The sequence below is a fragment of the Belonocnema kinseyi genome, chromosome 3 (genome assembly GCF_010883055.1).
Source record: "Belonocnema kinseyi isolate 2016_QV_RU_SX_M_011 chromosome 3, B_treatae_v1, whole genome shotgun sequence".
Taxonomy (NCBI): Eukaryota; Metazoa; Arthropoda; class Insecta; order Hymenoptera; family Cynipidae; genus Belonocnema; species Belonocnema kinseyi.
Window position 1 is genome coordinate 78,113,564 of NC_046659.1, and position 24,915 is coordinate 78,138,478.

At 27.1% G+C, this 24,915-nt stretch overlaps 2 protein-coding genes across 6 annotated transcripts in view; both read right to left on the bottom strand.

Annotated features, from left to right (window-relative positions):
* LOC117168822 (AP-1 complex subunit beta-1) overlaps window positions 1-5,753 on the bottom strand; it is a 36,637-nt gene extending 30,884 nt beyond the window's left edge. For 2 of the 4 annotated variants that reach the window (XM_033354669.1, XM_033354665.1), the window contains exons 1-3: window positions 5,666-5,753; window positions 5,145-5,257; window positions 657-827 (exon numbers count right to left, since the gene is read on the bottom strand). In XM_033354669.1, coding sequence (XP_033210560.1) covers window positions 657-827; window positions 5,145-5,252 — 279 coding nt within the window. In that variant the 5' untranslated portion in view covers window positions 5,253-5,257; window positions 5,666-5,753. The other 2 variants (XM_033354666.1, XM_033354668.1) reach the window with 2 other exon arrangements.
* Window positions 5,754-12,213: 6,460 nt separating this feature from the next.
* Window positions 12,214-24,915, bottom strand: part of LOC117168775 (ribosomal protein S6 kinase alpha-5-like) — a 60,673-nt gene continuing 47,971 nt past the window's right edge. For both annotated transcript variants that reach the window (XM_033354556.1, XM_033354555.1), the window contains 4 exons: window positions 23,246-23,317; window positions 21,920-22,138; window positions 19,247-19,563; window positions 12,214-15,182 (listed from right to left, as the gene is read on the bottom strand). In XM_033354556.1, the coding sequence (XP_033210447.1) occupies window positions 13,221-15,182; window positions 19,247-19,563; window positions 21,920-22,138; window positions 23,246-23,317 (2,570 nt within the window). In that variant the 3' untranslated portion in view covers window positions 12,214-13,220. The remainder of the gene's footprint in view (window positions 15,183-19,246; window positions 19,564-21,919; window positions 22,139-23,245; window positions 23,318-24,915) is intronic.

The window sequence follows — 24,915 nt, forward strand, 5'->3', positions numbered from 1 at the left end:
GTTTTATATCTAGAAGAATTTATAAGTTGGGATATTGTAGCAAACCTGAAAAATGCACTGTTTAATGCAAACAATATGTTTTACATGCTTTTTTATGATTAATATTTAGCCCTCTTTCTAATTTGAAGCGATATATTTTCACGCGAAATTTAAATAATTATTAATAATAAAGATAGATGATGCGAATTTTTAAATCCTAATTTAAAATGCTCATAAATTCTCATTAAACACTACTTTTAATTACCTTTAATTTTATTGTTTTTCTTGAAAAATGAATTATTCAATTTACTCTTTTCCAAATTTTTCTCAAAGCGATTTCTCTAGTTATTGAAAATATTATTGTTAAAAATAAAAAAAGTAAACGGTCAAGAGAAAAATACACGATTCAGTGGCCACCCTGAAAGCAAAGTTTGTAGTTTGTGAGAGGCAGGCTGTAAAAGGCACTCGTTTCAAAAGAAAAATGACAAAGTACGAAATATCATTGCGTAGAAATCTTTTTGCAGCTTGCCTCAATGCAGACAGAGACTCTCAACATCGTCCAACTTATGATCACGTCATATATTATATAGATTAAATGTTACATATTAAATATATAAGAGGTGAGTGTGCGTCAACAGAGTGTGATGACAAAGACGAAGATTTCTAAGCTACGTTACCTTGACGAAGGTGTTGACTGCCAAGATAGCCATATCTGGCTGACTTTTGGCATAGTTCATCAGATATAAGTAGACCAACTTCTTCAACTCTAGGTTGTCGGTCTGCATGCAATTCACGACATCAGGAAACAGGGCTGAGACATCCTTACCAACAGTCATGGAAGCGATAACCTGATAAACAAGAAGTTTTATTACAGGGTGTTTAGCGATTCTTAGGGACAAAATTCAAGGTCTTTCCCAGGCTTTCCAGACCAAGAAATCAAAAATTTCCAGGTCTCCTTTTTTAAATCAAATAATAAAATAAGGATTTGTAATACGTGTAAAAAATGAGCGATTTCATTTTTTATTGGCCAAAATTTTTTAAAGAAAGCCGAATCGTAAATCAACAAAATATTAATTTTTTGCGAACATGAGTCATCTTTGTGAAATATTTAGGAATATTTTTAAATCTTTGTAATGTCTTTGAAATCATTGAAATCTCTGTGAAATATTTTGAAATCTTTGTGAAGTATTACAAACCTTAGTGAAAGCTTGAAATTTCGGTGAAATCTTTTGGCATTTTTCAAAGCTTTTGTAAAATCATTAAAATTTTTGAAATCTTTGAAATCTTTATGAACTCTTTCTTTTTTGTTTGCGAAATCTTTTGTGTTTGTGTAAAATCATTTAAGTCTTTTGAAATCTTCTCAAACGTGTTAAAACCTTTTGAAATCGCTTAAAATCTTTGAAATGTTTTTAAATACTTGAATCTTTTGAAATCCTTATGAAGTCTTCAAAGAAAGCTTGAAAGCTTTGAAATCTACGAAAACTTTGTCACATTTTTTTAAATCTTTATAAAATCTTTGAAATATTTTTGAAATGTTTCTTTAATCTTTGTTCGCGAAATCTTTTCTGTTCGTTTGAAATTATTAAAATATTTTCAAATCTTCTCAAATTTTGTTGAAACCTTTTGAAATCATTAAAAATCTTTTAAATGTTTTGAAATCTTTGAAATTCTCGTATTGTTTTGAAATCTTTATGAATGTTTTATGAAATCTTTGAAACTTTTGTGAAATCTTTTGACATCTCCTAAAACAGTTTGAAGTTATTCAAAATCTTTGAAATGTTTTGAAACCTTTATAATCTTTTGAAAGATTTAAAATCTTTGTGCAATGTTCGAAATCTTAGCGAAATGTTCGAAATCTTTTGATATCGCCTTCCAAATTTGAAATTGTTTAAAATCTTTCAAATGTTTTGAAATCTTAGAAATATGGTTTAATGTACCCTTTTTAAAAGCTTTAAACTATTTTGTAAGTTTTAAAATCTTTGTGAAATGTTCCAAATCTTTATGAAACGTTCGAAATCTTTAGGGACTTTTTGTGAAAACTTTTTAATCTAGTGTACACGCCTTTTTTGAATTTTTGAAATCCTTGAAATCTTTAGGAAATATTTTGAAATGTTTATCAAATCTTTCTTGAATATTTGTTTGGAAAATTTTTTGTATCATTGAATTATTTGAAATATTTTAAAATCTTCTAAAATGTTTTAAAACCTCTTGAAATCGTTTCAAATTTGTGAAATCTGGTGTACAGCATCCTTTTTTAAATGTCTGAAATCCTTTAAATCTTTAAAGTTTACAATGTTTGTGAAATTGCTGTGAAATCTTTATGAAATTTTAAGATATTTAAAATATTATAAAATATTTTGAAATCTTTAGAAATCTGTTTTACACTCAAAATATAATATACATTCGTATATTTCAAGGTATTATCAAATATTTTAAAGGATTTGAAATATCTTAGTAAAGATCACTTGAATGGTGAAGTTCCAATTACGAATTGAGAAGCATTTGTGTTTTTACATAGTCTTGCACGGTTAAATTAAAAGTTTCAAACTATCCCAAAAATTATTAAAAATATTATAAATTTTTTATGTTGATGCTTTTCTCTAGAAATTAGAACACATCACGACAACAATTCTCGGAACGACTTAAAAGGGAATCCCAGTTTATTCTCAAAAAAAAATTTCAATATAAAATCATAAAGTTTCGAAAACTTAAAATTTCTAAAAAAAATTTAGGTTGTGTTAGTTTTTTCACCGTAATTTAGAAATTTTAAATAAAAATCATCAAGACTTCCAATTTTCAACAATAGTGTAGGTTATCCTAGCGAAAAGGGGTATTTTTAATAATAAATTATCAGATTTTAAACATGAAAACATTGACATTTTTAATCAAAAATCCTTAGGCTTAGAAGGTTAATAATTTTTCAACAATTTTAACTTACTTTGGCATTTAATATCGAAAATTGGTATTTGCAAAACAAAAATAAATATAATTTGACAAATGTTCAGCACTTTTAACAATTTTTGATTATTTTGATATTTTTCGTCTCAGAAAATTAAATAAATTTGAAAACTGAATTTGCGCCAGTTTAAATTTTAACCCTTGAAACTTCAATTCTCGAAAATTAAACATTTAATAACCATACAAAATTTGAAAGTCGATTTTTTACAAAATTGCCAAATTATGTTTTGCAAATTAATAATCATGTAATGAACTCTTAGCGTTTTTCACAGGAAATCGGTGATTTTAAACAAAAATCATTTGACTGTGATCAAGGGCAGATTTAGAGAGAGGCGGTTACCCCCCACCACTTGATAGAGTTAACCAGTTTTGAGCCCCCCCCCCACCCAATCCCTACCCAACGTTATTTTTTACAATAAATTTTTTTCAAAAATTTATTTAGTTTTCATCCGAAAAAGACGAGTTTTCAGCAAAATATTTGAATCGTCAACAAAGAAAGATTTTTCAGTAATTAAAGAAGAAAAATTGTATCTGAAATGTAGAATTTCCTACCAAGAAAATTCATTTTCTATTACAAAAGACGAATTTTCAACAAAACACATAAATTTCCAACCAAAAAATGAAATTTTCACGCTGAAAACATGAGCTTTATACAAAAGAGTTGATTTTTTAATAAAACAATTTTCTACTACAAAAAAAATGAATCCTAAAAAACGTAAATTTTTAACCAAATAGTTGCATTTTCAATAAAGAAATTTTTTTCTGAAAAAAGAAGAATTTTTAACAAAATGCATGTAAAATGTATGCATTTCTTTTACGAGAGTTAAATTGTCTTCAAAACGCTTGAATTTAGTAAAAAGACGAATTTTCAATACAAAAAGGTTGAATTTTCAACCCAAAAATATGAAGCTTCAACAAAAAAGTTAATTTTCAATCAAACAGTTAAATTTTAAATTCTAATATAATTTTTTAACTAAAAATGAAATTTTCAACAGAATACGTACATTTTTATTAAATTGTTGACCTTTTAATTAAAAAGATTTTTTTTACAAAAAAAAAAACGAATTTTTAACAAAGTATAGAAATTTTCAATCAAATACTGAAATTGATTTTCGATTAAAAAAAAAATTAACAAAAATGTTGAACTTTCTACCATATAATTGAATTTTCGACCAAATTGTTGAGTTTCCAAGACCAAAAGGAGATTTTTCGGTAAAAAAAGGTTGAATTCTTAACCCGAAAATATGAAATTTCAACAAAAAAGTTAGTTTTAAACAAAACATTTAAATGGTCAATTGCAGTATTAACTTTTATCCTAAAATAGGGAAGTTTGGACAATGAAGTAATTAAAAAACAATTTTCAATCTATAAAAGCGAATTTTTTACAAAACAATTGACTTTTCTACCAACATATTGAATTTTGAAGCAAAAAATACAATTTTTTTACCAATAAAGACGAATTATCAACAAAAAAGTTCATTTTCAATCAAACAGCTAAATTTTCAACTCAAGTTATGAATCTTAAAAAATGATTATTTAATTAATTAGTTCAAATTTCAACCAAGGAGTTGACTTTTGAACAAAAACTGTATCTCATGTAAGACAGCATAGAAAAATCGTTGCTTTACCCCCCCCCCCTCTTCAACCCAAGACTACACAAAGTATGCATTGCCCCGAATATGTACGAGATTTAAATTTTTTTACGAATGTGAAGAATATAAACAAAAAATATAAATAAAGTGGAATTTATGGCCTTATTACATTTAAATTGAATACATACGTTAAAGATAACTCACAATCGCTCCTAAAAAATGTTCTGGATAGTCTTACCAGTGATTTCAAAAATGAAACTTGCAGTTTTTAATAATTTTAGGTTACTTTTTTGTACAATAAACATAATATTGAACAAAAATATATTTTTCTTTTTGAATTCAGGACAAAAGTTTTCAAAATTTATCCAAAATATTTTCTTTTATATTATTTTAGATAATAGATACTACAGTATTAATTAGCTAAAATAATATGCAATATAACAATTTGTTGTTTATATTAATTTTATAGTTTAATTTAAAAATTAAGTGAGATATTAAAATAACAGCGTGTTTGTTTGCTAGTTCTGTTAAAATAAAAAGGAAAAAAGTGCATCTAATCGTCAAATATTCCATTTAAATAACTGTTTATAAAACAATCAACAATCAAAAACTCACCTTTTTGACAGCTTCCTTCTTCTTCTCTTTTTTGTCATTGTTGAGTTCAGACTTCAGTTCAAATATTTCACCCTTTTTGGTGGTGGTAAAATACTTCGAGTCCGTCATAGTGGCTATCAAAAATAAAAGTAGAATGAAGCCTTTGAATAAAAAAGGGTTCTTAGGTTATTCTGATCTGAGCACCGCAAATTAAATAAGACTTGAGTATATATGTCTATCACTGATCAATGCTGAGATGCTCCAAGTTGTGTCTATATTGTGCAACAATCGATTGAATTCCACTGAAATTACAAAAGTGAAAAACAAACAAAATCCGAAAAAAATCCACTTGCTAGAAAAGTGGTGAACACGTCAAAGAAACCGTTAAATACCAAAATGTAAACCAGAGCCAATAAATGACACGCACTTACAACCAAAGTGTCACGTAAAGATTGGAAAAGATATTTTTTCGAGGATGACGAAATTTTGAATTAGGAATTTGATTTCTAAAGAAAACTAAAGATTGCACATGCAAAAATCACCTGAGTTGCTGTTCACTAGTGGTAAGGTGGTAAAAAGGTGTCAAAAAATGACAGCAACTCGACACGCCCCCGGCGCCACTAAATTTTGCTACAGTGTTGCCAAGTGTTGACTTTCATTCGTCGAAAATCGATAAGCCAAGATGGCCAAGATGATGGAAATTTTGCTGAAATTTATAGTAATTTATAACATTTCATTTAAAGAATAATATTTAAAAATGTCGAATTGTAGCTTACGATTTAAAAACCAATTATCTTTCGTAAAAAGTGAAATTTAGGTTTCTATTATTATTTTAAGGTTAATTTTTCTTCGGTAAAATAATGATTTTGAAAAATACGCGCCAAACAGAGCCAATAAGATGCTGAGAACTTTTGCGCATGCGTGATACTGAGAAAGTTCAAGGTAATTTTGGAAATGTTTCAAAAATATGTCAACTTTTGTCTCTGGGACTGTCGGTTAATTTTGAAAAACATAAAGATCAATTTTGTTATTCGAACCGAAAAAAAGACATTCTGTTTTTTTTTCTTTAAACAAAAAGTTAAGTTTTGGAGAAAATGAAAAAAATATGTATTTGTTATTAATTTTTTTCTAATTGAACCTTATATATGTCGGCAGTTTTATGTATCTATTATGTTAAAGCCGGTATTTCTATGATTTTTTTCAATATGAATTATTTTTATTCGATAAGTGACGACTTTTAAGTACTTTTGAACTATTTTTGAATTGTTTGAACAATTATTATAAGCTTAAATATTTATCAAATATTTAGTAATTCTTAAAACAATTTTGTTTCATTTAAACACTTCTTTTACTTGTAAATCGTGATGAGTTTTTATGTTCTGGAATTAATGACACAATTAATGAATTTTAACATTAATGTATTTTTAATGATATTTGGTAATTATTTAAATAATTTTCATTTCTTTAAACGATATTTTCTTGGGTAAATTTTGAAAAGTTACTATTTTTTAGAATTAATGACGCAACTGATGAATGTTAGAAGTCATATTTTTGTGGAAGAGAGTTTGCAATTATTCAGATAATAATCTTTTAAACTATTTTTTTAGTTGTGTTATAATTAATTATTTCTTTAGTATGATTTCGTTGAGATGAGAAAATATTGATTAATAAGCGACACAGTATCAGAGATTAAAAAAAAACTAGGATTTTCTCCATCATTCCAATGAAAAGTAATAAGTGAAATCAAATTGTTTTAATAATTGCAAGAACTATAAAATTTGCAGAAACTATACAATTAAATCCAAAAATTGTACATTTTCACGATTTACGGAAGAAAACATTTTTTTAAATACAATTGAAAATTAATTTAAAAATACTTGGAAACTTGCCACTTTTACCGAATAGAAATATTTATTTTTTTTTTAAGTTCAAAAAAGTACCGTCTTTAGCATGGATTTTACATGAAACTACTATTTTACATTTTTTGTGCATTTTCAATTTAAAAAGCCCAAGGACACGGGTTAATGTTGTACGAATTAAAAAAAATAGGAAATTTTTTTTTCCGAAAAACGAAAAAAATGGGGGGGGGGGGGTATCGATCACTAAAAATCAAAAGGCGAATTTTTGGACCACCATATATTAAATTCTCTCCCAGAATTCTTCAGGTGATAAAAATTGGCGATAATTTTTAGTATATATTTTAACTACATTACAGAAATAATTTGTTGTTGTAAAAATAATTATGAATAGACCAGTTTTTGATTTTTATTCATTTTTCACCTAATTTTGCATCATTTAAACCATTTTAATATTTTAAATAATTTATTTCTTGTAGAAATCGCAAAATAGGTTTATATTGCAGATGCTTTAAAGCTTGTAATGAATGTGGACATTGCTATTATTTGGTTTAATAATTTCTAAACTGTTGAAACAATTTATATACGAAACTTATTAAAGAAAAACAATAAAAATATATTTCTTCATCAAGTATCAACAAATTTGGGTACTCTTATGAACCTTTTTATTTACTATGGAGCACCTTAGTTAGAAAAAAGTTTCTTTATTCAAACAATTAAACATTGTTTGAATGAATGAACATACATTTGTAAGTAAATAGATGAATTTTAAACTAAAAAAAAGTCATTTTAAACTAAAAAAAAAAACATTTTTCAACAGAAAAAAAAAACTAATCTTCAACAAAATAGTAAAATTTTCAAATAAAATGATGAATCTTCTACAAAAAATGCAAATTTTCAACAAAATACATGAACATGATTTTTCCAACAAATAGTTTAATTTGCAACTAAGAAAGATCAATTTTCAAACGAAAAAGGCAAAAGTTAATTTTCATTTTAATAAAATTAATTTTCAACTGAAGAGATGAATTTTCTACTAAACTGATGCAACTTTCACGAAGAAAAGAAATGGTTAGAAAGCATTTCTACTCGCAAATGGTTAAAAATTAATTTTTTTCGTTGAAAATTCACTTTTTGGGCTTTAAATTCTACTCCTTAGTTAAAACTTCCACTACTTTCTCAAAATTTCATTTTGGTTAAAAATTCATCATTTTAGTCGAAAATTATTTTTTATTATTTGTTTTTAAAGAAGTTTTAAACTGCAAAATTAACTATGTACTTTTGTTGAAAATTCAACAGATTGGTTACAAATTAACTTTTTTTAAATTAATATTTTGTGGTTGAACAATAAACTATTTTATATAAAATTCGTCTTTTTTGGCTTGAAAATTTAACAATTTGGTAGAGAATTAAACAGTTTGATACAAATCTAAACTGTTTTAAAGAATATTTTTTTTTTTTGAAAATTAATTCTCTTCAATCAAAATTTAACTACTCCAGTTTTTGATAAGAAGTGACCTTTTTTTATTTAAAAACTCAACTATTTAGTTTCAAAATTTATAAATGAAAATTTATGCATATTGTTGAAAATTTTTCTTTCAATGGAAGATTTATATTCTTGAGAATGTATCCTTTCTAGAATAACATAAATTTTTTGGTTAAAGAGCCATTATTTTTATTGAAAAGTCTTTGGTGGTTACATTAAACTGCCTTTTATTTTTAATTAAAATATTTGTTGTTGAAACATCAAATATTACATTTTGTGTTGAAAATTTGTTTTTTTATTAAAAACTTTTTTTAAGCGAAAACTGAACAACTTGGTATAAAACTCCATTATTTTGTACAAATATAAACTTAGTTTAAAAGAAATTTTAACTAGAAAAATATTTTTTTTTTTAATTAATCTAATAAAATTTGGGCTAACATCAGATCCATTATTAAAATTATGTACTTGAAAACGGATTTAATTGACTAAAAATTCTTTTTTTTTTTTGTTTAGAAAAGTAATCTTCTTTTTTGAAAATTCAACGGTTTAATAAAAAATGTATGTATTTTGTAGAAAATTCTTATTTTCTGGTAGAGAATTGATAATCTATTTAACTATTTGGTTAAACCTCCAACTGTTCTCCATCAAGCTCATATTTTTGGCTCGAAAAATTCAAAAATTTTTATTAATTTTTTTTTCTATATTGACTAAAATATCTTTCTTGGTTGAAAAGTCGCCCCTTTTATTTGAAAATAATATATTTAGTGTCATTTTTTTCTCGAAATAGTAGAATAATAGTGTCATTGCTTTAAAAAAGTGTCAAATATTGTCAACGGTGTGACGAGTCCAAGAGGCATGTGGTATTTCAAAATAAGAAATCTTTTTTTAATGAGAAAGGCAGATAATTTTCGTTTATTTGTTTTTGTTACATTATACGACGATATACGAAGATAAAAGTTTGACTTGAAAGATCGGGATTAAATAAAAGTATTCAACGGTTATATATCAGAACGATATATTTAACAATCAGTTATAACAAAGACGTCTCTCTTGTGTACCCACATATTGCAACGAAAAAAATTTAATTGTCCTACATAAGCTGATTATCGTATATAACGAAGATATATACTCTAAAAAGAGAATTTTAATATAACAATAATATATCACTAGAAAAATTGGTATCCACTCGTTCGGGTAACCAATATATAATTTAATTTACAATATTCAATGACTATTTTCCTAAATAAAAATATATGTGTATATCTTCATACACAGTGTGTATTTATCATTCATGCGATGTTAGAGAATATGATTTCCTATCTTCCGATATATTAAATATATACCTTTTTTTTATCTTTCCAAATATATCTATATGCAATAACGATTATGCATTGAAATTACATTTGAAAAACTTCTCAATGTACACAGCTTCGCTTCTGTTCTACGATTCACTTTTGTGTTTTTATTTTATTTATTTATTTTCTTTTTTTTTGGTTTTACGACGCAGTGCTGCTTCAGTCGTCTTTGGTGGAGGTGTGCATTCAACAACCCCTTATCTCATTTTGACAACGCAAGACTTTTTTTATAAGCATGACTGTTCCCTGAGTTGATAAACAACCGTTTCAGTCTTTACCTTATTTTATGTCTTTGCTCACAGCAATAATCGCGCCGAAATCGAATTTCAAATGTTAAAGGCAAACTTGGATACTAGTAGTACGAACCTAATACGGATCGACGAAGAAAACAAGACCTCCAGTATCCACAGATTATGTACAATAGTGTCAAGAGTGTCTACCATAGGGATGATTTTCAATTTCCGGTTTTATCCCAGTCAATTTTACATTTTTCCCGTCTAATAATTCTATGTAATTCTTTTTGGAATTTCCGAGCCCTAACTCGGAATTTTTCATTCTTTTTGAAAATTCCCTGAACCAACTCCAAATTATTATTCTTTTCAAAAATTCTATACTCAATGTCAGAACTATAATGATTTCAGGGATCAAAGTCCAAACGGGGTTCAAAAAAGGGGATTTAGTGTAATTTTTACATTTTTTTATTTTGAATGCAAGAAAACAAGAAAAAATCTTTTTACAAATAATTTTGTCGTTTGAAATAATGGTAAATGATTTTTTAATGACTTCTGCCATTATTTAATTTATTTTTAGAAATTGGATATAGTTACAAGATTACTAAAGTTGAGTTTTTTTTTAATATCATAAATTCCCGACTGAGATTCCATTGACGAATATTAATTTGCCAAAACATTATTTGCCAGTAGCAACGCGTTTTCGAAAAAGTCTAATTTGTTCAAATTTGTTGTTTTGTTGGTTTAAATTTTTATTTATTAAATTGAATGCTGAATTGAAAAGCTGAAAATTAAAGAACATTCAACTGTTGAAATCTCTATGTTTAATTTTCTTCAATTTTCAACAGTTGAAAATTCCTTTTTTAATTTTCTTCAATTTTCAGAATTCAGTGATTTAATTTCCAATTATCTCCAATTTTCAGCAATTGAAAATTCAATTTTCAATTTTCAACATTTGAAAATTAAATTTCTAATTTGGTTCAGTTTCCAACAATTAAATTTATAATTCAATTTTTGTAAATTTTGAATTTTGATCAATTTTTAACAAATGAATTTTTAATTTTTAACAGTGTAGAAAATTAAATTATCAATTTTCTTTTAGTTCATGTGTTAAAAATTCAATTTTCTTCCATTTGCAACAGTCAATCATTCAATTTCCAATTATCTATTATTTCAGCAATTGAAAATTCAATTTCTATCTTTTTTTAATTTTCAAACATTCAATTTCCAATTTTATTTCATTTTCAATAACTGAATTTTCATTTTTCTTCAATTTTGGACGGTTGAAAATTTAATTTTGAATTTTGGTCAATTTTTAACAAATACATTTTAAAATTTGTTACATTTTCAACACTTAAATATTCAATTTTTTCAATTTTTTTCAATTTTTAACAGTCAATAATTCCTTTTTCAATTATCATAAATTTTCAGGAATTGAAAATAGAATTTTCTATTTTGAATTTTCAGCAGTTCATTTTTCTTCAATTTTGAACAGTTGAAAATTCAATTTGGAATTTCAATTAATTTTTAACAATTTAATTGTTAATTTTTTACATTTTGAACAATGCTGAAAATTCAATTATGAATTTTCTTTCAATTATAACAGTTAAAAATTAAATTTTAAATTTTAATCCATTTTGAACAATCAATAATTTAGTTTTCAATTATCTTCAATTTTCAGCAATTGAAAATTAAATTTTCAACATTAGAAAATTAAATTTCAAATTTGTCTTAATTTTAAACAATTAAATTTCCAATTTTTTAAATTTGTAATAACTGAATGTTCAATTTTCTCCAATTTTGAACAGTTGAAAATTCAATTGGGAATTTTAATTAATTTCTAACAATTTAATTGTTAATTTTTTTACACTTTCAACAATGATGAAAATTCATTAGGAATTTTCTTCAAATTATAACAGTTACAAATTCAATGTTCTACAATTTTCAAAAAATCAATAATTTAATTTCCAATTACCTTTCACTTTCATCAAATGAAAATTGAATTTTCAACATTAGAAAATTTAATTTTTAATTTTTCTCAATTTTCAACAAATAAATTTCCAATTTTCTTTAATTTTCAATAACGAAATGTACAATGTTCAATTTTATTTAATTTTGAAGAGTTGAAAATTCAATATTTTATTTTGTTCAATTTTTAACAAATAAATTCTCATCTGCTAAAAATTCAATTTTCCAAACAGTTAACAATTCGATAAAATTGAATTTGATAAATAACAATTTCAATCGATGCAACGTTTTTCCGATAAAAGTTGATTTTTTTTTTAAAACGGGTAGCCATTAGCAAATAATATTTCAAGCAAAGCAAGTTAAAATCTTACAATTCAAACTTGATACTACTTTCCAGTCCTAAATTCCCCGCGTACTTCAAATAAAAAAGGGGGGAAATGCAAGAGAATAGAGCGAAGACTGTGATCCCTGTGATTTGTTTATGCAATTCCCTTTTTGAAATTCAGAATTAAAGATATCTCTTCTAAATCCTACAATTTTTCAATTTTAATTTTAAAACGTAAATCTTTTTCTCCTTAATCAAACAAAAAAATATATATATTTACAAATTGAGAAAAACACTAACTTACGAGTTTGAATGTATACCGAATTTCAAGATTTCGAAAACCTTAAATATTTCAAAATATGAAAAAATTAACAAACTTGAGAGTTATAAAATAAAAAAAATATATCAATTTTAGTACCTAGAATCGAAGGGAAAATCCCGGCTTTCCCCGTCAAGTAGACACCCCGACAGTGTCGATTAATTCAATACGCTGTACCCTCTACCCAATCAAAAGCGCCGTAGACATAATGGTGCACAATTAAAAATGTCCTCCACACGAAACATTAAAAATATATTTCCCAACCAATTTGATGTTGATATTGGAAAACTGGCTATATCACTTTCTTCGATTGTATCACAATAAAAAGTGGTAAGCTGGAGTAATACAGAATTCAGCATTAGCAACCGATAAATTCATCTCAACATCATAAATATCCTTACAAAGAGCAAAGATAATATACATATAATCTGTATGTACAAGACTAATAAAAATTATCGAGATAGGAATGATGCAACGTTCGTGGCTTGCACGAACCCAAAGGCAACAGCAAATACGTCGCTGAAAATGCATAGGAAACGAGATGATATAATTTATTTATTATTCGACTATAATAGTAGCCAGTCGTTTCGGTCGTTTTCCTGGTTTCTGTTTCCGGTGGACGTTCAATTCTCGTTTGCAGGATCGTACAAGTTCCGGGGAAGATTCGGTCGAACTGTCAGACTCACTCTGTTCCAGCTTTCGTTTCCTCGCTCGAGTAACAGGTCCACTCGAGTGCTTCTTCTCCTCGGGATCATCGTCGCGTTTGCGTCTCTTTGCTCGCGGCACATCTCGAGATTCTCGGCGCTCTTCTCGCCGCTCGGACCGGCAATGACTCCGCGGGGAATTTGAATCTGATGATGATGAGAGCGAGCTAAGATACTCGCTGACTTTTTCTTCCCTGAAGTCGAAAGCACTCGGTTGTGCTGGTGATGCGGAACTTGTTGTGGTTGTCGTTGTTGCACTTGGAGGTCGCAGGAGTTGTATAGATACGTTGGAAGACCTTGAGGTTGTTGAAGCCGTTGAAGAGACGGAACTGGAGGTGGACCGTTTGTGTAACTTTCGACGCTGGGCGAGTTTAGCACCGTCTACTTCACGGAGTCGGAATCCTTCTGGCTTGTCGATGGAACTGTTTGTTGATGAAGGTTCTGAATTGGAAGCATCGAAACTGGAGTTGTTCCCGACTAACCAAGGATGGAGGGCGAGAGCAGTCGCGGTCAATCTCTTGGTTGGCTCAGTAGTCAAGAGACCTTTGATTACTTGTTTACCGATAGTCGAAACGTGGCTAAGATCCGCACCATCAAAATTGATCTCCCCAGATTTAGCTCTCGAGGCGAGATCAGAAGAGCCCAAGGGAAAGGGAGGCTTCCCGGACAACATGGAGTAAAGAACTGCTCCCAAACTCCAAAGATCACAGCTCTCGTCGTAACCCTGTCGTGCAAGAACTTCGGGCGCAGCGTAAGGAAGCGTAAAACAAGGCGTGTGTAGAGGTTCACAGCCTCGTTTCAACTGCGCCAATCCAAAATCTATAATCTTGATCGGCGAGTCATCAGCAGAGCTGGCAAAGATCAAGTTTTCTGGTTTAAGATCTCGATGCACGACACCTCTAGTATGCATAAATCTCACAGCCGAAGAGAGCTGCCTTGCCACTTTACTAGCCTGCTGTTCGGAAAAGGGTCTTGTTCTCCTCAACAATTCCCCGCCTGATAATAATTCCATCACCAAATAAGTGTGGGCTCTGTCTTGATGAACGTCTATCAATTTCACAACATTCGGATGCCCCTGACAAGTTCTCAGCAGCGAGGCTTCCTTTTCCGAATAGACTCTTCGGCTCACTATTTTCACAGCGTATTCCTGCTTCGTCTGTCTGTGACGACATCGCCGACAAATGGAAAAACTTCCATCGCCGAGAGCCTCTTCTCTTGGATCCAATTCGTACGTTTGGAAGAAACTAGATTCCTCGAAGCAGGCGGCTAAAATATCAGCAGGTGTTGGTCGTTGACTGTCCGGAGATCCTTTCACAGCTTCGTTGAAAATGTCATTACTCATCACATTGTCGCTGAAGATAATTGAAGGCGCTACGTAGGAGTAGCCTCTAAAAACCTTATCGTAATTTGGAGGAACAACCGCAGGACTATCGGCCGCAACCATCTTTGTAAATTCGTCAGAAAAATTACTAGTGTCCAGTTCATGAGTAATTCGAGGCACGAAAGGTGGAGTAATCGTTCGGGTTTCTAGAGCTTCCCAGCTAAAAGGTGGTGGCGCTTTCCTGAAGAAGGCGTGTTCCTTGAGTTCTTTAGCGTCGCGCGGACCTCCTCCCAATCTCTGACGAGGATCCTTAACTAGGAGTCGTGTGATGAAGTTCCGGACTGTGGAATTCAGGTGACTTGGGATTGGAGGCTCGGTTTTTAAAATCCGCCTCGAGATTTCTGGCTGAGTATTCTTCTCGCCTTCGACGGTGAAAGGTGAGGCGCCCGTTAGTAGTTCGTAGGTCAGAACACCAACGCTCCACCAATCAACTGCCTGTAATCATAAGAATCATGTTTTTCTTTAATTTACAAAAAAAAAATCTTTAAAAAAGAAAATTATTATTTCTAAAGTGTAACAGGGTGTCTTCTCAAATCTGAGACAAAAATTGCCTGACTGTCTCAGGTTTTTTTCTAGGTGTCTCAAAGTTTTTTCCAGGTATAATTTTTTATTATAGAGAGCCATTCAAATATTTCACTCTCGGAATATGTATACAGTTTCGCGAGTTTATTATGAATGTTTTTTTTTCTGTCAGTTTCTAAGGATTCCGTTCATAGGTTTAATTCAGAAAGAACAGATGAATTTTTAACAAAATAATTGATTTTACATCCAAGAAGACTAATTATCTACAAGAAAAAGACGATTTTTAAACAAAATAAATAAGATTCTAACGAAAAAGTGGAATTCTCAACTGAAAAAATCAAATTTCAACAAAAATGTAATAATTAAATGTTTGGCTAAAAAATTGAATTTTCAACTAAAAAAAGCCAATTTTCAAACACATAATTCAAATTCAAAGTAAAAAGATCAGTTTTTAACCAAAAATCGAATAATTGAATTTCCAGTTTAAAAACTTAATTTGCTATAAAAAAAGCAAATTTTCAACTAAAATTATAAATCTTCAACTGGAATAGATGAATTTTAAATCAAAAAGGTTAATTTTTAAAGAAGATTAATTTTAAAAAAAAAAGATTAATTTTTTTTACCAAAGACGTAAACTTTTTAAAAGTATAAATCAATTTTTAATGAAAAAGGTGAAGTTTCAACTAAAAAAGGCCAATTTTTAACCACATAGTTAAAATTGGAAGTAAAAAAAGGTCAGTTTTGAACCAAAAATGGAATAATTAAATTTCTCGTTAAAAAAAAATCATTTTCTACAATAGAAAACGCAAGTTTTTTAAACAAAATGATGAATTTTCAACCAAAATTATGTATCTTTAACTTGCACAGATAAATTTTAAACCAAAAAGATTAATTTTCAAACCAGAAGATTACTTTTTTACCAAAAACGTCAATTTTTCTACAAAGTAAATAAGCTTTTAACGAAAAAGTTGAATATTCAACTAAAAAACAGGCACATTTTCAAAAATATACTTGAATTTTAAACTAAAAAAAAAATGATGATGTAATAATTCAATGTTCGGTTAAAAAGATCAATGTTGCAAAAAAAATCCAATCAAAGTGAATCACAAAAAGATGCAATAATTAAATTAAACGATAAATAAATTACTTTTCTTCAAAAATTTACAAAAACGTCAATTTTTCAAGAAAATACATAAATTTGCAACTAAAATGATCAATATTTAACTGAAATACTTGAATTTTCAACCAAATGCACAAATTTTAAATCAATTAATTGAATTTTCAATTTTAAAGACACCAAATTTCAACCATACAGTTGAATTTAGAAGTAAAAAACATCAATTTTCAACCAAAATTGAAAGTTAAATATTCAGTTTAAAAATAATAATTTCTCACCACAAAATTTTTGTGAATGAAAATGGTAATTCTTAACAGAAATAGACTAATTTTATATCACAAAGTAACTTTTTAAGAAAAAACTTCACCTTTTAATTTTTTCAACCTAAAAGATTAATTTTCAAACAAAACGCTTAATTTCTACAAAAAATATCGATTTTTAAAAGATCATCCAAGAAGTTTTAACTAAAAAAGACAAATTTTCAACCATATATTTAATTTTTAAACAAAAAAATTCAATAGTTAAATATTCAGTAAAAAAAATTAATTTTTCACCGAAAATTTGTTTTCAACCAAAGAGCTACATTCTTAAATACAATGATGAATTTTCAATTTAAATTATTTAATTTTAAACAAAAAAGATTAAGTTCTACCAAACAAGAAGAATTTTAACTACAAAAATATCAATTTTTAAACAAGAATTGAATAAATAAAGTTTTAGTTAGAAAATTAATTTTTAATGAAAAAGATGGGTTTTCTAACTAAAATCATAGAATATTCAACTGAAATAATTACATTTTTCAACCATAAAATTGAATTTTCATCCCAAAAAAGTTGATACTAAATAAAAAATATAGTAGGTGATTTTTCAACCAAAAAGTGAAACGAATAAGATTAATTTTCTACCTAAAAGCACGAATTCACAAAAAAATACATTTTTTTCAACCAAATACTTAAATTTTCAACTAAAAACGATCAATTTTTAATCTAAAGTAGAACAGTTAAATTTTCAGTTAAAAAAAAATTAATATCAAAACAAAAAAAAAGGAATTTTCAACAAAATAGTTAAATACAGTAACACAAAGCTATTTTTACAAATAAAGACTCATTGTTATTCAATTTTTCTATTCAGGGTTCACTTTTATAATTTTGACATTTTAAAATTGAAATTTGAAAGTTTTTAAATTAAAATTGTTTTATTTAAATGTTCAATAATTTACGCGTATAAAATTGAAGGTACTGACATTTTTCAATATAAAAATATATAAATCCACATTGTCATTTTCAATGCTTTAAATTAAAAAATCAATCAATGAACTTTCAAATTTGCTAAATTATATAATTTTAAGGAATTTTAAGCTATTAACAACAAATATTGTAAAATTGAAAAATTTGTAACTGAACACGTAGTAAATTAGAAATTCAATTATTTTCTTTTTAAGTAGTTTAAACGTCCTTGGAAAGCTTCAAAATTTCATTTCAAAATCTTGAGAAATCTAGAAGTTGTTTTAAATTTGTTTTAAATTTAAAATTATTGTGTAAATTCTTTCAGAACTGTTAAATATCTGTGAAAATGAATTGAATTTTTTTTCAGATTTCAGAAAAGCCTGAAAATTTTAGAAAATTTCTTTACAATTTGGATGTATAAATAACAATTGAACATTTATTATTTGCAGGCGAAATTTGAGTAATTTTAAGAGATATGTAGAAGTTTTGAAAAGATTCAAACTTAATTTACAACTTGAAATGATAGCCTAATATAAAACAAAATGTATATTTTCGCAGATTTCAAACAAAAAATTAGATTTTCTTCAAGAATTATGAAAGGCTTCAAAAGAATAAAAACATTTTCTTAAGATTCCAAGGAAAATTCAAAATAACTTTTCATTTTGAAAAATTATTTTAAGAGAATATTAAAAATTTTTTCAAAGATTTAAATAAAATTTTTTAAAAATATTCTAGAAGATTTTAAGAAAACTTTCTAAAATTTGCATGATCATTTTTAATCTTTTTAAAACTCATAAATATGTCTTAAAATTACTCAAGTTTTTCTACAACATTTTTAATTTAATAAAATCCTTTAATTAAGAATATATTATGAAGTTATTTTTAAGTTGAAAATAGCTTATAAACTTTCAGTCACACGTTCACATTTGTTTAATGACTAAGACTTTCAAATTGAAACTGCTAAGTTTTAACGTTAAAATCTAAAAAAATTTCAATTTTGAACTTGTTTAAAATCGTTTTGTAAATCGTTTTTGTTCACTTTTCATTCCTTAAAGTACAGATAAATTTAAAAAAAATGTATATACTTATTTAATAAAAATGTTTTTTATACAAAATTTTCAACATCAAAGCCTTTTATTTTTTATTTGTTCAAGTCTTTAAGAAAGCATTTAAAAATTCTTTAAATTATAAATGTAAGCTTAGAAATAAAAATTTTTAATGGAAAATTTTTAAAGTAAAAAAATGTTGAATTACGCATTGTAAGCTAAATAATAGCATAATTGAAAAACATGACAATTCCACTAATTATTTAAAAACTGTTGAAATCGAACATGGACAGGGTTTTCTTCCACAAATTTGTAAAATTCACGGAGAAAAAAAATTCACTGTCATTTCCCGGTTTTTTCCGGTCTCAAAAAATTCCCGATTTCCCGGTCCAGCGGCCACGGTATCTATTGAAATAAAAAAAAATCAAGCACCCTCTCGAAAAATTTACCTGACTTTAAAAAAAGTTCCCTGACAATTCCAGGTTTTCCAGGTAGGGTAGACACCCTCGGTAAAAATGTAAGCTGTAAATGGTCACATTGAATCGGAATAAGCATTGTAAAATATTATGAAAAACTTTAGAAACTTACAATATCATGACCAGCAGAACCTCCCCGTACAACTTCTGGCGCCATGTATTCAATAGTACCGCAAAACGAATAAGCTCTCGCATTATTGTCCCTCTCATGGGGCAAGAATTCTTTGCTAAGTCCGAAATCCGTCAGAACAATGTGTCCTTCGTGGTCCAGAAGGATATTTTCTAATTTAATATCTCTATAGATGATTCCCAGCTTGTGCAAGTGTTCGAGAGCTAAAATAATTTCTCCTATATATATTCGAACCTCGTTTTCGGTAAAGTGTTCCCGCTGATAAAGATGGGTGAATAATTCTCCACCACTCACATAATCTGCAAAAGAAAATTTCAATTAAACATCTTCAGAACAATTCAAGCTCAATTCAAAAAATTCAAAACAATTGAAAATAAAAATACAAATACAAAAATCCATTGATCTCAATAAAAATTGGAAATAAATTTAGAAGAATTCTAAAGAAATTCCAAAGAGTTTGATGAAACTTATAAAAATGTGTATAAATTAAAAGAAAGTTTTAAAAAGAAAAAAATTTCCAACAAATTGAGTGAAATGAGAGTCAGCAGAATTCAGGGCCAATTCAGAAGAATGTAAGTAAGTTCAAGAGAAGTCTATAAAGTTCAAGATTCATTCAAGATCAATTTAAAATAAACCAAGTCAATGGACCAAAGTTGTTAAACTTCAAATAAATACCATTGAATTCGGATAAATGGGAGTGAATATAACTTGACATTCAAAGACCAGAATTTTAATCTTATAATATTTTAAAAGTGTAATATTTTATAAAGGGAATGAAATAATAAGAGTTTTAGATTAAAACTTAAAAATTTGTTTCACCTAAAAAAAAGATTACTTTTCTACAAGAGATGAATTTTTAAATCAAAAGGTCGAATTTTCAACGAAACAGTTGAATTTTCGACAAAAATAGATGACTGCAACAAAATAGTTTAATTTTCAACAGAAATATTGAATTTGTAACCCAATAGTTGAGTTTTCAACCTACAAAGATGAATTTTCAACCAAATGGTTGAATTTTTAAAGAAAACAATTAAAATTCAACCAGAGCTACATTTTCAATCAAATAATTAAATTTTTTAGAGGATAGTTGAATTTTCAACCAAAAACATCAACCAAAAAGTAGAATTTTCGGCTAAAGAGACAAATTTCTAATGAAATACGTGAATTTTCAAAAATATAGTTAAATATCCAACTGAGAACATAAATTTTCAATCAAAAATATAAAAGACATATTTTCAACAAATAATTATTTTTTCGTCAAGAAATAAAAAAAAAAGTTCATCTAAAATATTGAACTTTCAAGCCAAGTTGAATTATCTGTAAAACAATTGAAATTTCAACTCGAAAATATAAATTTTCGAACAAGTTGTTTAAGTTTCCACTAAAAAAGATAAATTTTCAACCACAATTGGAAAATATAATTTTTCAGTGGAAAAATTAAGTTTCAAGAATGAAAAAAAAACTTTACCAAAATGGTAAAATTTTACAGCAAAAAAATAAATATTAATCTAAACCTATGAATTTTCAAATAAAAAAGATAAATTTTCAACAAATAATGATTTTTTGGTTAAGAAATAAAAAAAAGTTCATCCAAAATATTGAAAATTCAAGCCAAGAATTTGCTCTAAAACCATTGAATTTTCAACTGAAAAGATTAGTTTACTGACAAAAATAAGAATTTTTTATTCAGTAATATAAATTTTTACTTTTTTCCCAAAAAAGGCGAATGTTCATTTAAAAGAAATAGCCATTTTTAACAAAAAAATGGAAAAGTTACATTTTCAGTAAATAAACTCATTTAAAAACAAAATTATTTTCAACAAAACAGTTATGTTTAACGAAATTGGCAAACCATATATCAACAAAATAATTTGTTGGCAAAGTAGTTTAAACAGATACATTTTAAACCAAATAGTTTAATGTTTAACCAAAGAGATTAATGTTCAGTTTAAAAAATTAATTTGCAATATAAAAAAAAATTTAACCAGAGATCAATGTTTAGAGAATAATTTAATAGCAGATATTTAAACTAAACACGATTTTATTTTTAAATAAAAAACAGTTGAATCCTCAACCAAAGAAGATTTATCTTAAATCAAACAATTGCATTTTTATACAAAAAAGAAAAAATATCTATTAAAAGAGATACGTTATTTAACCAAATAGACGAATGTCCATAAAAATAGTTAAGTTATCAACCAAAAAATATTTCAGCTCAATTTTCAACGCGAAAATATGAATTTTCAACAAAAAGTTATTTTTTCTACCAAAATAGGTCAATTTTCAATCTAAAGAGAGAAATTCTCAACAAAACAATTAAATTTTTTATCAAAAAGGATTATTTATTAACAAAATTGTTGAATTTTCAACCAAATAATCAATTTTTTAAATAAAATATAGTTGTCAGAAGGTGAATTTAAAATTCTTCAGAGTGAATTTAAAAAAAATACAAAATCCAAAAACGGTTAATTGAATTCAGCGGATTTCAAGGGAATTCCGAAGAATTCAAGAAAATTCAGCAATAGATTTTTATTTGAAAAAGTGACGGTAGTAAGTTTATCTTAAAAAAGCGATTGTGTGACACTCCTGCATTTTTCTAAAAGATATCTTCTAAATTATTTTTTATTCAGATTAATAAAAAATGTAGATTCTCACCTAAAATCAGATGCAATTTTGCATCTGTTTGAAAGGCATAATGTAGAGTAACCAAAAAGGGACTATCTCGTACAGCTTCCAAAACTTGTCTCTCAGTCTTTGTGTGCTCTGTCGTTTTTTTCTTTTGGACGATAGACGCTTTTTTCAAAACTTTCATGGCGTACAGACGTCCAGTATCCGCCCCAGTTCTTTTTCGAACAAGAAATACTTTTCCATAGGCTGAAAAATAAATTTTTGATCACATTAAAATTCATTTGGAAGACAATGGCTTGAAATAAAAGCCTTTTGCAGAGCGAGTTACTTTCGAAAATTTGTTTTCGACTCTATTATTTCACTTTTGCTTGACGAAATTTCAATTCCAAGTTTCGTAAACTTGGACTACTACGCGTGTCTGGAGAAAGAAATCCAGCAGTGTAAGAGCAAGTGAAAGTAGAAACATATTGGACGTTTCTATTTCGATTGTAAAAGTGTTTCCTGTTCGGCTTTAGGCAAAATTTTCTTTAAAAAATTTTTAAATACAAAAAATGATAGTAAAAAATATTTAAAAACAAATTTTAGGAAAAAATTTTGATATTTAAAATTTGTTTTTCATGATTTATATCATAAAGTGAGGAACAATAAAATACAAATGTGCACACTGCACTCCAAACATTTTTACAATTGACATTCTGATATATTTTCTCAAGCTATTAATACTTTAACTTATCAGCAGATAAGAATGCAATGAAATATTGTTGCAGTGTGCTTCTATTCAAAATGTGTATCGTTATTTTTTTATGAATTTATGTTTATTTGTTTGTTTCAGATAAAAATGCATAATGTGATTGTATTTTCCTCTTTTGAAGAAGCTTGTCTATGAACCAGATGAATAAAATTTACTAGGATGAGACACGTTTCTTAGAACTGATACAGATTGTTCTATGAGTCAAGAACCTTTCCCTTTGAAACTGACTAGATTTGAACTCTAAACTCCGAAATCTTCATGCCTACTTTAAAAAACACCTACTTTTGATAAAAGTTAGTCAATATTTGATAAAAAGAGATTCTGGTCAAACTCCAGCCCTTTAATCTCGAGGGTTCTCTATCATTATTTTCCATGGAAAATTGAAAGATTTTAGCTTTTAATGCAGAAAAATAGTCATCGAAAGCCTAGTTTCAAGTAAATAATATTTAAATGGAAATTTTCTATCGAGCAAAATGTATACAATTTAAATACGAAACCTTAATAAATACAATGTAAACAATTTATTTCAGTGATCAAACACCAAGAAATGGTTTTAGGCAGATTTCAAAATTCCCTTTTAAAATATTGAAATGTATTCTTACCTCCTGTGCCTAAGACTTTGAGCAAGTCAAAATGCGTCATGTCCACTCTCTTTCCGCTATCTGCTAGGTTTACTGTAACAAAAGATAAAAATGTTGTTATTTTGAATTCATATTCGAAAATTTCATTTCCAATTTCTAGATGCACTCGTCCATCCGAAAGAAATTTTCCAATGGTTTAGACTTAAAGGGCAAACAGATTCAAATGTAAATTCTTAGTCTCCAACAAAAAACTAATTTTGAACTAAAAGAAGTTCAACTTCCAACCAAGTAGATAAATTTTCAATCAGAAACAGTTGATTTGAACCCAAAAAAGTTGAATTCTAAACGAAAAATTTAATAGTTCATATTTCAACGAAAACAGATTAATTTTTAACCAAAAAAGATCAAATTTCTATTAAAAGAGATGAATTTTTAAACCAAAAAGACAAATTATATAGAAAAATAGTTAAATTTCTAACCCGGCAATATAAATTGTGAACATAAATGTTAATTTTCAACAAAGAAGATTGAATATTCAACCAAATAGTTGAATTTTCAACAAAAAGATGGATTTTAATCAAGAAGTTGCACTTACAACCAATTAGGTGAAATTTTAAGCAAAAAATACCAATTTCCTATTTCTAGTTGAATTTTTGTTTAAATTAATTTTTCAAGGTAAAAAGATAAATGCTCGTACAGTTTAATTTTCAACACGAAAATTTCAATTTTCAACCAAAAAAATTGAATCTTCAACAAAAAATTGAAGGTTTCAGAAAACAGTAGTCTTTTAAGCCCAGAAAGATGAATTTTCTACAGAAAAGTTTTTAAATCACGCAGTTGAATTTGCAACCAATTAGTAGAAATCTCAAACAGAATGATGAATTTTCAACAAAATAGTTTAATTTTCTTTTTCTAGTATAATTGTTTTGCGATAGACAAATAAAAAAAAAATCAACCAAAAACAGTTGCATTTTCAACCAACTAGTTTAATTTGCAAGGTAAAATATGAACATTTTAGAAGACAGTTAATTTCTAACCACGAAAGATGAATTTTCAACCAAAAAGTTAAATTTTCAAAAAATTAAATTAATTTTCAACCAAGCTATTACATTTACAACCAAATTCTTGGAAACTTCACCCAAAAATAATTGAATTTTCTTCTTGGGTTCTATGAATTCCGTTCACATTAAAGTGACTAAATGAGAAAAAGGGAGAGATCATCACAAAACCGGGGAAATGAGAAACTATTTAAAAAAAGGGCTAAAGAGGTAAAACGTGAATTTTTGTAAAGACATTTGAATTTTCAAATAAAATTTTAATTTTTCAGCATAGAAAGATGAATATTCAACGAAAAAACATGAATTTTTCATAAAAAAAGTTGAATGTTTTAGAAAACAGTAGATTTCTAAACCTGGAAAGATGAATTTTCTATAAGAAACTTAATTTTCAACTAAGAAGTTGCATTTACAACCAATTTACTACAATTTCAAGCAAAACAGACGGCTTTTCACAAAAATAATGGTACTTTCTTTTTCTAGTGGATTTAAACAAAATTGAAATAGTCAAATTTTTAAATAAAACAGATTAAACTTCAACTAAAAACAATTGCATTTTCAACCAAATAATTCAATTCTTTATAAGACAGTTGAATTTTCCACAACAACAAAATTAAATTTCTATCAAAAGAGATG